The sequence below is a fragment of the Perognathus longimembris genome, chromosome 2 (genome assembly GCF_023159225.1).
Source record: "Perognathus longimembris pacificus isolate PPM17 chromosome 2, ASM2315922v1, whole genome shotgun sequence".
Lineage (NCBI taxonomy): Eukaryota > Metazoa > Chordata > Mammalia > Rodentia > Heteromyidae > Perognathus > Perognathus longimembris.
This window is the reverse complement of record NC_063162.1, coordinates 12,153,300-12,165,949: the sequence shown is the minus strand read 5'-3', so window position 1 is coordinate 12,165,949 and position 12,650 is coordinate 12,153,300. Positions and strand designations below refer to the sequence as shown.

The following is a 12,650-nucleotide window of genomic DNA, read 5'->3' as shown; positions in this document are numbered from 1 at the left end:
TATAACATTTCTTGTTACTATATTGTATAGGAAATAGGGATACAGGCATATGGTTTGTTAACAGATTTTTTTTTTTTTTTTTTTTTGGCCAGTCCTGGGCCTTGGACTCAGGGCCTGAGCACTGTCCCTGGCTTCTTCCTGCTCAAGGCTAGCACTCTGCCACTTGAGCCACAGCGCCGCTTCTGGCCGTTTTCTGTATATGTGGTGCTGGGGAATCGAACCTAGGGCCTCGTGTATCCGAGGCAGGCACTCTTGCACTAGGCTATATCCCCAGCCCTGTTAACAGATTTTGACAGGGGAATCTCTACAGCTTATCATGGTTTTCTTCTGGTGGTTTAGGAATTAAAAAAATTCATAGTTTTTAAGTAAATACTCTAAATTTTGAACTGTTTTTTAGATGATAAAGCATATGGTGAAAATAATTTTATTTTATTTTTTTCAGCCCAAATGCAGTGTTAAGATTAAGATTCAATCATTTTGCTACAGAATGTAGCTGGGATCATATGTATGTTTATGATGGAGATTCAATATATGCACCTTTAATAGCTGTATTGAGGTGAGGAATTATATTTAATTCATGAATGTATAGTAAGTGGTGGGAAAGTAAATAATTATGTATAATTTGTTAACTTGAAATATATAGATCTGTACTTCAGAATATATTTAGTATAGATAATGATGACTAAATTTCAAAGGCAATTACAATACTGTGTTGTATATTTTGACTGTCAAGTATGTATACAATAATATAAATATTGATGTAGCATGATAAATAGATACTATATTGAAACTGTAGACTTCTTTGTAAATAAATAATATTCTCACTGTACCTTAAAAGTGATTTGAATATATTTTCAGAACTATCCACTTGGATACATTAAGGTAGGTTCACAATGATGAACAAACAAATGGAAAAATACATTTTTAATAGTTGTCATTTTGGTGAAATGATGAATTTTTAAATTCTGAAAAATGAGGCCAAGTTATATTTTGTGTAATGGTTTAGTAAAGAAAGTGTTTTACCAGTTCTCAAAATGGGTGTTTTTTTGTTTGTAGTCAGGCTATTTAACCTTAAGTATCAATTTGAAAATGCTTTATATGTATGCAGAGATTATTATAAAAACCTAGGAGTAGGAAAAATATACCTAGAAAAATTATGAATATGTAGTATAGATTTTCTGTCTAACTTAGCCAACATAATTGTTGACGAGTTATGCATTACAGTTTTACTTTCACTATTTTTATGATCTCTCAAAGTTGTCACTGTTGAAAATTTAGGTTTAGATGAAAGTTATTATTCCCATCAAAATTTTAATTTTTCTTTTATTATTTGTGTTGCAAATATCCTATTTTGCTAGTGATGTACACTATCACTTTTTGACAAACATTTATAGACTTGTATTTCAATTTTATGATTTTTATGACTATGATCTTATGACTATTTTATAGTAAGCCAGTAGACACTTATTTTGTGATATTGCTGAAAATATTTTCAGAATTTCTTTGTAAGTTGTTTGAACATTATAAAAGCATCATTACAAGTAGTTAGACATTTATGACAATAGAAAATTATATAGACTGGTGTATAATTGTACTATAAAGTAACGCATCATTATGACTAGGCATGATCCTCTTTTCAAATACTTTTTTAGCAGCTTACGACATTACTTTTTTAGTCTATTTTTTATAACATTGTTGACTCAGAGGTGTGTTCATTTGTTTTTCTAGTCTTTTCATTTCCTTTCTAAGTAGCTTAATGATTGCATTGATTGATACCAATTTATCACATTAGTACCAACCCTTTCTTTTTACTAAAGGAATCATTTATAAGATAATTGTCAGGATGGGATTTAGTACATGACTGTGAAGATGGAACTAGTGACTTTTCATTAGCAAGTGTTTTGTTACCTATCCTGAGGAAGATGGAAAACTCAGGTTTGCATATCCACTTGATGCTAAGCACTACACTACACAGTTCAAATGTCATTTAATCGTCACAAAGATCTTGTATGAAAAGTACTAATTTTTACAATTAACAAAATTGACTCAGAAATTATTTACTTCTATTATTTGATAAATCAGGATTAGCGTTTCAACTGCCATTTCTTGATTTAAAAGCCTATATTGTTTAACATCACTTTGTTAAAAGTGAATTATACTATATAAAAGTGCATAAATATTTATTACTCAGCAGACATCTGATACTTTACTTGATTCCAGAGATAATGTAAGTCTGGAATAAATGGGGAGTAAGGCATGGGCCCTTTGAATGGGTTTAGATAGCAACTAACTGGAGTTAGGCCCAGCTCCCTAGATTGTGTAGTCCTCTACACAATGCTGCCCTCACTTTAGGCACTAGTTGCTCACTTTCACTTCTGACTATCTGGCTACAAGTTTGGTTATTTATACCCATTATTAGTATTTTTTAAAATATATCCTTTCTTAATATTTGTACCCTTTTCTTAATATTTCTTAATATTATCTTAATATTTTATACCCTTAATATGATTCCCAGAACTCAGACTAATGCTCTATTTATGAGTATAGTTTTATTATAAAGAATAGAAATTATCTGGGTGCTCATGGCTCATGCATGTAATCCTAGCTACTAAGGAGGCTGAGATCTGAGAATTGCAGTTCAATGCTAGCCCAGCAGGAAAGTCTGTGACACTCTTATCTCTAGCTAACTACCACAAAACCAGAAGTGGCACTGAGGGTCAAAGTGGTAGGGAACGAGCATTGAGCAAAGGGCTCAGGGACAGCACTCAGGATCTGAGTTCAAGCCCCACAGCAGACAAAAAAAAAAAAAAAACCCAACAAAAACAAAAACGGAAATCAGAATCAACCAAATAAAGAGTGGTTGAGGAGATTCACTCACCCCATTTCAGATATCCATTGTTTTTATTGGTGTTTCTTTATTAGTTGGCTCTGGCTATGAGGAAGTTAAAATCAACTCTCCAGTTTTCCTCTTCTCTTCATATGCCTTAATTCTTTAATCACATTGTTAATCTTACTGGTGTGACCATCTCCCATCCAGAAATATGTTGTTAGCTTTAAATTATCTAAGTGCACCTGCCTTGAGTCTCCCTAATTAGCATAAACTGTTAGGACCTATCCTGAGTAACAAAGACACTCTATTACTTGGGAAATCCCAAGTATTTAAAGGCTACATGCCAAAAACTAACAACAAGGCAAGCCAAATTCTTTAGTTTACATAGTCATGCTCTAGAAGAATCAGATTTTCCACAGAAATTTAATCAGGTATTTTCAAAAGTAACCATTCCTATGTAGTGAATTTTATCACCATTAGAAAAATAATAGGCAAAATTTGGGACAAGATAAGACATTCTAGTTAGAGGAAAACATGTAGAAAGATATTGACATACTTCAAAAAATAGTAGTTTTGACAAATTTAATCAAAAGTCACGTTGAAGGTTTATGTAGGAGTCAGATTGTCCTATAAACAACAATCAGCATCCTCTATTGGGTACTGATTTTGTGCCATACAAAATGTAAGAATTCTTTATATCCACTGATTCACTGAATCCTCACATTGGCCTCTTACGGAGGTATTATTATTAGCCATATATAAATGGAGAACTGAAACACAGGAAGATTTTGAGTGGCTAAGAGTTGCCACTCTGGTAAGTGAGAGTCAGAGTTATCTTCAGTCATTCTAAGTGTCCTTCATTCATACTGCACTAAAGAAATTGAATTATATTCTGTCAGAATTACTCTTTTTTTTTTTTTGGCCAGTCCTGGGCCTTGGACTCAGGGCCTGAGCACGGTCCCTGGCTTCTTCCCGCTCAAGGCTAGCACTCTGCCGCTTGAGCCACAGCGCCGCTTCTGGCCGTTTTCTGTATATGTGGTGCTGGGGAATCGAACCTAGGGCCTCGTGTATCCGAGGCAGGCACTCTTGCCACTAGGCTATATCCCCAGCCCCAGAATTACTCTTACTAGAAAGTGGAGATGAGTTTAGAATGGAGAAGTTTAAATTTTTTTTTTTTAATGTGCTGGATAGTTGGGTATTGTGTTTGGAAAAGAAAATAATTTGAGGCCTAGAGGGATACATTCCTTAAAGTGTGACTCAAGTGGTAGAGTGCTAGATGAGCAAGCCCAGGTCTCTGAGTTTAAACTTTGGTACTGGAAACAAAAAGTTACATTCCTACAGAGAAACCTGGGGACATGAGCAGTCTTTACTTAACTCAATTCAAATTGAAGTGTTGAGGTGGTTCATAACTAAGCTGCAGTGCAATACTTAGGAAGGGTTTGAGGTAAAAGTAACTCAGCTTTCTCTCACCCCTGTTTCTTAGTTGTTGAGCGTCCAGTTCAAAGTGAGGGTCTATGGTCCCCTTCTTGTTTCTTCCTATAGATGTGTATGTAAAATATTTGAATTTACTCTTTTTATTTTTTTGCCCTTCAAATCTCACCATTAGCTTTGAAAGCTGCAAAATGTTCATAGAGAAATAGCCTCAGTACCTGGGCTCACCATTGATATTATATTTCTAATAACTTTTTTTTAAGTTTTATTTAATTAATTAATTAATTTATTATTTTTTATTTTTTGGCCAGTCCTGGGGCTTGGACTCAGGGCCTGAGCACTGTCCCTGGCTTCTTTTTGCTCAAGGCTAGCACTCTGCCACTTGAGTCACAGTGCCACTTCTGGCCATTTTATGTATATGTGGTGCTGGGGAATCGAACCCAGGGCCTCATGTATATGAGGCAGGTACTCTTGCCACTAGGCCATATCCCCAGCCCTTCTAATAACTTCTTCAACCAGATTTTTTTTTTTTTAAATTTTCAATAGTCATTTTACTGTATGTTAATCAGAGTTCTAGTCTCAAGCACAGCCCAACTCCAGATTCCACATACTAGTCTGGCCACTTTGCCCCAATATGCTAAATAGAGATGAGTAATGATGAAGTGCAATGAAATATTTGCTAATATCGAATAATTATGCTGTAGGGTGAGGTAAAGTAAGCACTTACGGACTGTCCACATGACTTAGGTTTAAATAGAGAAAGACGTGAGGAAGAGAGTGAGAGGTATGAACAGTCTTGGTCTAAGCATGGCATAGTTCAGTGTTATCTCAGTTATTGTTGTGTGTGGGATTCTAGGGAAATAGCTGTTGCTGTCTTCATTGTTAGTCTGGTTCCTATGACATAATTACTCCTGCTTCAGGGTGTAGCCTCGTCATTACAGACAATAGTTATTTCTTGGGGTGTGATTTATACTATGAGGCTCTGCTGATCTTTTCCTTGTGGGAAGCTTTAGCTACAGTCCTAAAGATGCTATTGATTAGTACTGTTCTTCCTGGGTTCCAAGGTGGCTGAAGAGGTGGTGGCTCAGAACAGAGATACAAAGTGATGGTAGAGATGTCAGTTTTTCCTGCTTTTAGTTACGCTTTGGATATTTGTAGGAAAAATGGAGGAGTCAGTGCTTCTAGCAAAAACATTTTCTAACTACCTACCATATATGGATTGTACTACAATTTGGATTGATACAGATTGCCTGGTACATTAGGTAGAAATCCTTTTATTTATAAATATTTACAAACAAGCAACCTGTTTATTTTTCTATTTCAGAGAGATGTCAGAGACTAGGTATATTTATTATAAAGATTAGGAGTATTATTTTATCAGTATATTCACTTTGATACAATCTCACAACTATGGAAAATGTTTATATTTTAAATAAGCATTATAAAATTTATTACTTTCAAGTCTCCTTTTAAGATCTCTTATTTTCTTATAACAAGAAAAACCCCAGTTGATATAATAGCTACTAAATCATTAAATCAAGAGGTGATTATTTTTAAATTTGATTGTATGCTTGAAAGGCAAACTGACCATTCTTTATTGTCAATATGGTTTGCTTGTGGAAATTTAATTTCTGGTGATTCCTAAATAGGAATTTAAGTTTGTTTGATTGAATTGACTTTATTGAGTTTTAAACTTGTTTGTTAGCAGCTAGTTTCTCTTATAATGTGTTTTTGTTAATTTTAGAGAGGTTAGTATAGTTTAGCTAAATAAAGATATGTTATTTTTCTGTATGAACAAGTACTTCAGAAAAGAATATAAGAACTGAGTGCTGGTGGATCATACTTGTATGTATTCCTAGCTACTCAGGAGGCTAAGACCTGGAGGATAGCAGGTTGAAACTAGCCATGAAATATGTTTGTCCATGAAGTATGAAGTCCATGAGACTTCATCTCTAACCAGCAAAAAGCCAGGATGAAGATGTGCCTGAAGTCATAGAGCATCATCTGTGAACAAGCAAGAGAGCAAAGCTCTATGTTCATGCTTCAGAACTGACAAAAAAAATGAGTATAAATTACTTAGAACTCTTGATATTTTGTACATTTACTAATTTTCCCTCCTATTCTATTCTTTTTGTGTGTGTAGGACTAAATGAGCAACATTCTTTAAGGGAATAGGTACATATCAGTACTCTGTATAAGTATGTAAAACTTTAAATTAACATGAAGACATGCATTTTAAAATTACCTGAAACACATAGATTAATGTTTTGAAAATGCACATCTTTAACTAGAATTTCATTGAAAGCCCTTAGTTGGTGTAGTCTGTTCTTTCTGGCTTTATTAGAATTTGTAATCAATAGGAAAGAGTAAGTTATACTCTCATTTGTCAGAGTAGCAGGGGCTTTGAGTGGTGTCTTATATATGAGTTATATTAAAAACCACCCTATAGTATGGCAGGATGTACAGGAAAACAAAAGGAGAAATGGAACATTGCTGTCCAAATGGTGATAAAGAGGAAAGAAAACAATGAAGTGACATAGAGTACTTTATAGTGTATTGTCAAAAGTAGTAGAGCTGGGCTGGGGATATGGCCTAGTGGCAAGAGTGTTTGTTTGCCTCATATACATGATGCCCTGGGTTCAATTCCCCAGCCTCACATATACAGAAAATGCCCAGAAGTGGCGCTATGGCTCAAGTGGCAGAGTGCTAGACTTGAGCAAAAGAAGCCAGGGACAGTGCTCAGGCCCTGAGTCCAAGCCCCAGGATTGGCAAAAAAAAAAAGAAAAAGAAAAAAGTAGTAGAGCTAATTAGTAAGAAATGAAAAGGGACTAAATTTAGAATTATTCTTGTAGTTGTCCCTTGTAATGTACATACTTAATAATTCTGGTAAGACTACATTTGAGAAATTTTTCTAAGAACAGTTATTTGTGGATATATGTGATATCTATTTTTACTATTTTTCAGTGGTTTGATAGTCCCTGAAGTAAGGGGAAATGAAACTGTGCCTGAAGTTGTTACAACTTCTGGCTATGCACTGTTACACTTTTTTAGTGATGCTGCGTATAACCTGACTGGTTTCAACATTTTTTACTCGTAAGTATTTTCAAAATTTCATGTTGTAATACAGTCTTATAACTTTACTTTTCTTTACAGATGTCTTATATAGCAGGAACAGATTGGTATGTTAAATTTCAAATTATATAGGATCCTTTCCTAAGGAGCATACATGATAATAATACTTTGTAAATTGATCTGTGAGCTTATGTTCATATAATTTCTAAGACTAAATGTTATGGTAGCAGGTTGTATGTTGAAAAAATTAATTGCAAATATAAACTGTTGGCAAGTAGGTAAGTAAACAAATACAAATGAGTGCAACAACTGGCATGGTATTGCAGGGTGCTGAACTGCCTTTCTGCAATCAAAGGTATGTTATTTGAACTCTGATGTCAGAGCTAAGTTTTGGTAGTTCTCTATTCCAGAGAATGTTGTATGTGTTCTGTACCTTTTATCATTTAATTCCTTTCATGACAATTCCACAGAATGGATATTTTCATTTTCCTTTGTATAGGAAGAAAATAAGACAGGCAATAAAGTACATGAGTATTACACTAGTTCTTCTAAAATCAGGGAAGTAATATTCATTGAAAGTCTATTATATGCCTGACATTGTATATACATTTTTATTTCTAGCCATCCAGGGATCAAATGAAGTAGCCAGAGAGCTGTTAGGTGCTTTTAGAGGAATGGCTATGAGGGGATTCCACATATAGAGTTTTTCTTTTTTATGAACCAGATTTTAATAATCACAGATTTTTTTTAAACCAAGAATAAAGTATTATAAGTACCTCTGATTCAGCAATTTATTGTAGGACTTCTTTGTCCTATATGTCTCCAAGTATGTGCATGAGTGAATAGGTATATAAAGAATACAAAGGGTCTAAAGTAAAAACGTTGGGGCTGGGAATATGGCCTAGTGGCAAGAGTACTTGCCTCATATACATGAAGCCCTGGGTTCGATTCCCCAGCTCCACATATATAGAAAATGGCCAGAAGTGGCGCTGTGGCTCAAGTGGCAGAGTGCTAGCCTTGAGCAAAAAGAAGCCAGGGACAGTGATAAGGCCCTGAGTTCAAGCCCCAGGATTGGAAAAAATAAATCATAAAATAAAAAAAGTCAATTAAAAGCACTGATACCACCTAAATACTAAAATCCTATACAATATACATTTACTAACACTTATGCCTGTATGCTCTTTTATAAGAATCACTATACCTTGGATTTTCTTTCATATGTTTACGAATTCATTTTTTAGAAAACATTTCACTTAAGTCTTTTTTTTTTTTTTGGCCAGTCCTGGGCCTGGGACTCAGGGCCTGAGCACTGTCCCTGGCTTCTTCCTGCTCAAGGCTAGCACTCTGCCACTTGAGCCACAGCGCCGCTTCTGGCCGTTTTCTGTATATGTGGTGCTGGGGAATCGAACCTAGGGCCTCGTGTATCCGAGGCAGGCACTCTTGCCACTAGGCTATATCCCCAGCCCCTCACTTAAGTCTTTATAATACATTGTACTTGAAACTGTATAGACCCTGAAGATATTGAATGTGAATCCTTGGCTATTTGGAATCTGGGTAGCAATGAACAAAGAGTATTCAATGAACAAAGAGTAATAAAATAAATGCTAGTTGAATTGCATAAAAGAAAAAGAGTACAGAATAAAGAATGAAATTGTACTAAATTAAGCACATAAAAGCTAAAAGTTTATAGAGTATCAAAAATTCTTTTTCAGTTATCTTGAGTTCAAGTGTATATGAATTGTATTTTACAGAATCAATTCTTGCCCTAATAATTGCTCTGGTCATGGGAAGTGTACAACTAGTGTCTCTGTTGCAAGTCAAGTGTATTGTGAATGTGATAAGTACTGGAAAGGTGAAGCTTGTGATATTCCTTACTGTAAAGCCAATTGTGGCAGCCCAGATCATGGCTATTGTGATCTAACAGGAGAAAAATTGTGCGTCTGCAATGATAGCTGGCAAGGTAAGCATATGGGGTGTGTGATGCTTTAGAAACATTGAGTATATATCTAATAATAGAAATTCGACATTAATTTATTTTGCTGGTTTGTACCCACACCACACAAATTTCTTTTGTTTTTAGAATGTTCATATTAACAATGAACATAATATTCTGTATTAGCACAAATAGAATTCATATTTTTGACATACTATTTTGAAGGTTAGCTGAAATTATATATGAATCTTCAAATTACAGATGTATTCCTATTATGATCTATGTACCTTCTTTGTCAACCTTCTGAAGATTTGATGGTTTCAGTGGATTTAATGTGTTTTAAAATTTTATTTATTTATTCATTTTTTTCCTTCTTTATTGTCAAAGTGAAGTACAGAGGGGTTACAGTTTCATATGTAAGGCAAGTAAATTTCTTATCCAACAAATGGGCAACAAAAGATGTGTTGCAAAGCCAAATGTTTATTTTCTAACAAGGGCCTATAGTATTTTAAATTTATTTCTTAGGAAAGCCTGACCTCTTGTGGATATTTTTGAATGAACAGAGAGTATTTCAAAAAATGGAAGATAAGAATACTGTAGCAGCACTTTGTAAAAGAATTTGTAGAAATTTTTTTTTTTTTTTTTTGTGTGTGTGTGCCATTCCTGGGACTTGAACTCAGGGATTGGGCACTGTCCATGAGCTTTTGGGCTTAAGGCTAGCACTCTGCTAGTTGAACCATAGCCCTAATTCAGGCTTTTTTTCTCTGGTTTTGTAGATAAAAGTTGTGTAGTTTCCTGCTTGGGCTGCCTTTGAACTGAGATTCTCAGATCTCAGCCTCCTGGGTACCCAGGATTACCGATGTGAGCCATTGATAGCTAATTTAAAATAATGTTGATAAATATTTGGTCATCAAAGACTTATTTCAGACTACACTTGGAGAGTTTTCAGTTTAGTCAACATCTGAGTACAGTAATCATTCTTTTTTTTTTTTTTTTGTAATGGCCAACACCTGTGATCCTGCTTACTTGAGATGAGGAAGTAGGAGGATCACAGTCTGAGGCCAGCCTCAGTAGAAGTTTGAGACTGTATCTGAAAAACAGGTCAGAGTAAAAGGTGTGCTGGTGTGGCTAAAGTGGATGGCCTGGGTTCAGTCCCAAGTACCAGCAAGCAAAGAAAAAAAAAGAATTAATTGTGGAATTAAACTAGGTATGGTTATTTATAATTTTACAGAGAAGGACTTTCTTTTTTCCCCTCCCTTCCGTTTCCTCCCCAGTTCACATAGGAGTGTATATGTATGTATATATACATATGTATGTATATATGTACACACATACATATATGTGTACATAAGCACATATACACCTACATGTATACATACACATGTTTACATGCATATGTATATATGTGTGTATTATATTTATGTACACACATATTTGTGCCAGTCCTAGGGCTTGAGTTCAGGGCCTGGGCAGTGTCTCTGAGCTTTTGGGCTCAAGACCAGTACTTGAGTGGTAGCACATGAGCCCCAGCTCCACTTCTGGATTTTTTTTTTTGTTAGTTAATTGGAGATAAGAGTCTCACTATTTTCCTGATTCTCCGATCTCAACCTCTTGAGTAGGTAGAATTACAGGTATGAGCTACTGGCGTCCAGCTTATATAGCAGTTTAAAAAGCACACACATTTATTGTGTAATGTTTAATTTTGTTGTAATTTCCATTTATCACAAATATTACATATACATATGAAATAGATTACTAAAATAATACCTTTATGGACTCATGTGTTTCTATTGCTTAGAGAAAATACTTGTAGATGGGCACTGGTTGTCTTATGCCTGTAATCCTAGCTACTCAGGAGGCTGAGATCTGAGGATTGCAGTTCAAAGCCAGCTAGGGCACGAAGTCTGTGAGACTCTTATCTCTAATTAACCACAAGAAAACCAGAAATAGGTATGTGGCTCAAATTTATAGAGCTTTGAGCAGAAAAGCTCAGGAATAGCACCCAGTCCCTGAGTAGGAGCTCCACAACCAACAACAAGAAAGTACTTTCATTGAGGGTGGTTTTAAGTTCACAGCAACATGGAGCAGAAGTTAGAAATCTCTGTCCCTACAGTGTATAGCTCCCCTCATTATCAATGCCCACTGGAGGGGTACATTTGATACAAGTGATGACTTGATCTCAGTACATCATTATCTACCAAAGTCATAGTTTACACTAGAGTAGAGTCCATAGATTTGGACAAATGTGTCATGGCATATATTCATCATTATGTTATCATACAGAATAGCTTCTCTAACCTAAAATTCTGCCTGGAAGTTTTCCTGTCTGCATAATTTTGTCCCTTCCCTCTCCCCTTCCCCTTCTTCCTCCCCCCTCCCTCTTCCTTCCTTTTTTCTTTCTGTCCCTTTCCTTTCCTCCATCTGTCCCTCCTCCCTTTTTAACTGAAAGAGAGAATTATAAACTTGTTAATTTATGAGTAGAGTATTAAGTGGACATTTGACTATAGATATTTTGGAAGACTTAAGATTCAATACATTTTTTAGTTTACTATAAAATGTAGCTCTGGCTCATGCCTGTAATCCTAGCTACTTCCAAGATGGGCGAAGTGGAATGTATGTCATTCCAAGCCATGTGAGATTGGAGGATCACAGTTCTATTTTTGTAGATCTATGTTGGTCAAGCAGAAAGTCTGTGACATTCTCTGTCTTTGGAGGAAAGGTGGCCATATTGGCACATGTCTGCCTTCCCCACAAGTAGAAGCATAAAGTAATGGATTCTAGGTCAGGTGCATGCCTGGGCAAATAGCAGGGTCACTTAAAATTGTCAATGAAAAGCAAGGGATGGAGGCTTAGCTCAGTGGTATTGTGCCAGTCAAGCAAGCACGAGGCTGAAAGTTCAAACTCTGTTACTGACAAAAATATATATACACACACATAAAGAATAAAAATTATATTTGAACATTTAAAATGTTGTTTTATTCAAGTTTTGATACTTGGATCCTTAGTTGTAATATTTGTTTTAATCCTTATTTTTAGATTTTAATGTTTGCCAGTGGGTGGCAGTATTTACTACTAGAAAATGCACTTAAACTTTGTGGCTTTATTCAGGTGTACAAACTAGATGAATTTATTCAATTTACAATATGTTTAATCCTTCAGCTCAAACTCATATTTAACCATGAAGTATCTTTTTCTGTTAGAAAATATGCTAGTACATAATTAACTATTTTTGGATAGCATGTAGTTACATATGTGATTATAGGTTTCCTTAAGGAAACCTACAAAATTGCTTACCTTTAAAAATTCAATACTAAAAATTACCTTTAAATTTTATTTTAAATTCTGTTTAAATTTTTGTTTTAAATTTTATTTTAAATTACTTAC

General features: G+C 35.0%; 1 protein-coding gene across 5 annotated transcripts in view; it reads left to right on the top strand.

Annotated features, from left to right (window-relative positions):
* Atrnl1 (attractin like 1) overlaps nucleotides 1-12,650 on the top strand; it is a 427,123-nt gene that overhangs the window by 18,370 nt on the left and 396,103 nt on the right. For all 5 annotated transcript variants that reach the window (XR_007209839.1, XR_007209840.1, XR_007209842.1 and 2 more), the window contains exons 3-5: nucleotides 443-556; nucleotides 7,226-7,354; nucleotides 9,085-9,293. Coding sequence is in view for 1 of the 5 variants with exons in the window: in XM_048338181.1 (XP_048194138.1) it covers nucleotides 443-556; nucleotides 7,226-7,354; nucleotides 9,085-9,293 (452 nt within the window). In the remaining 4 variants the exon portion in view is untranslated. The remainder of the gene's footprint in view (nucleotides 1-442; nucleotides 557-7,225; nucleotides 7,355-9,084; nucleotides 9,294-12,650) is intronic.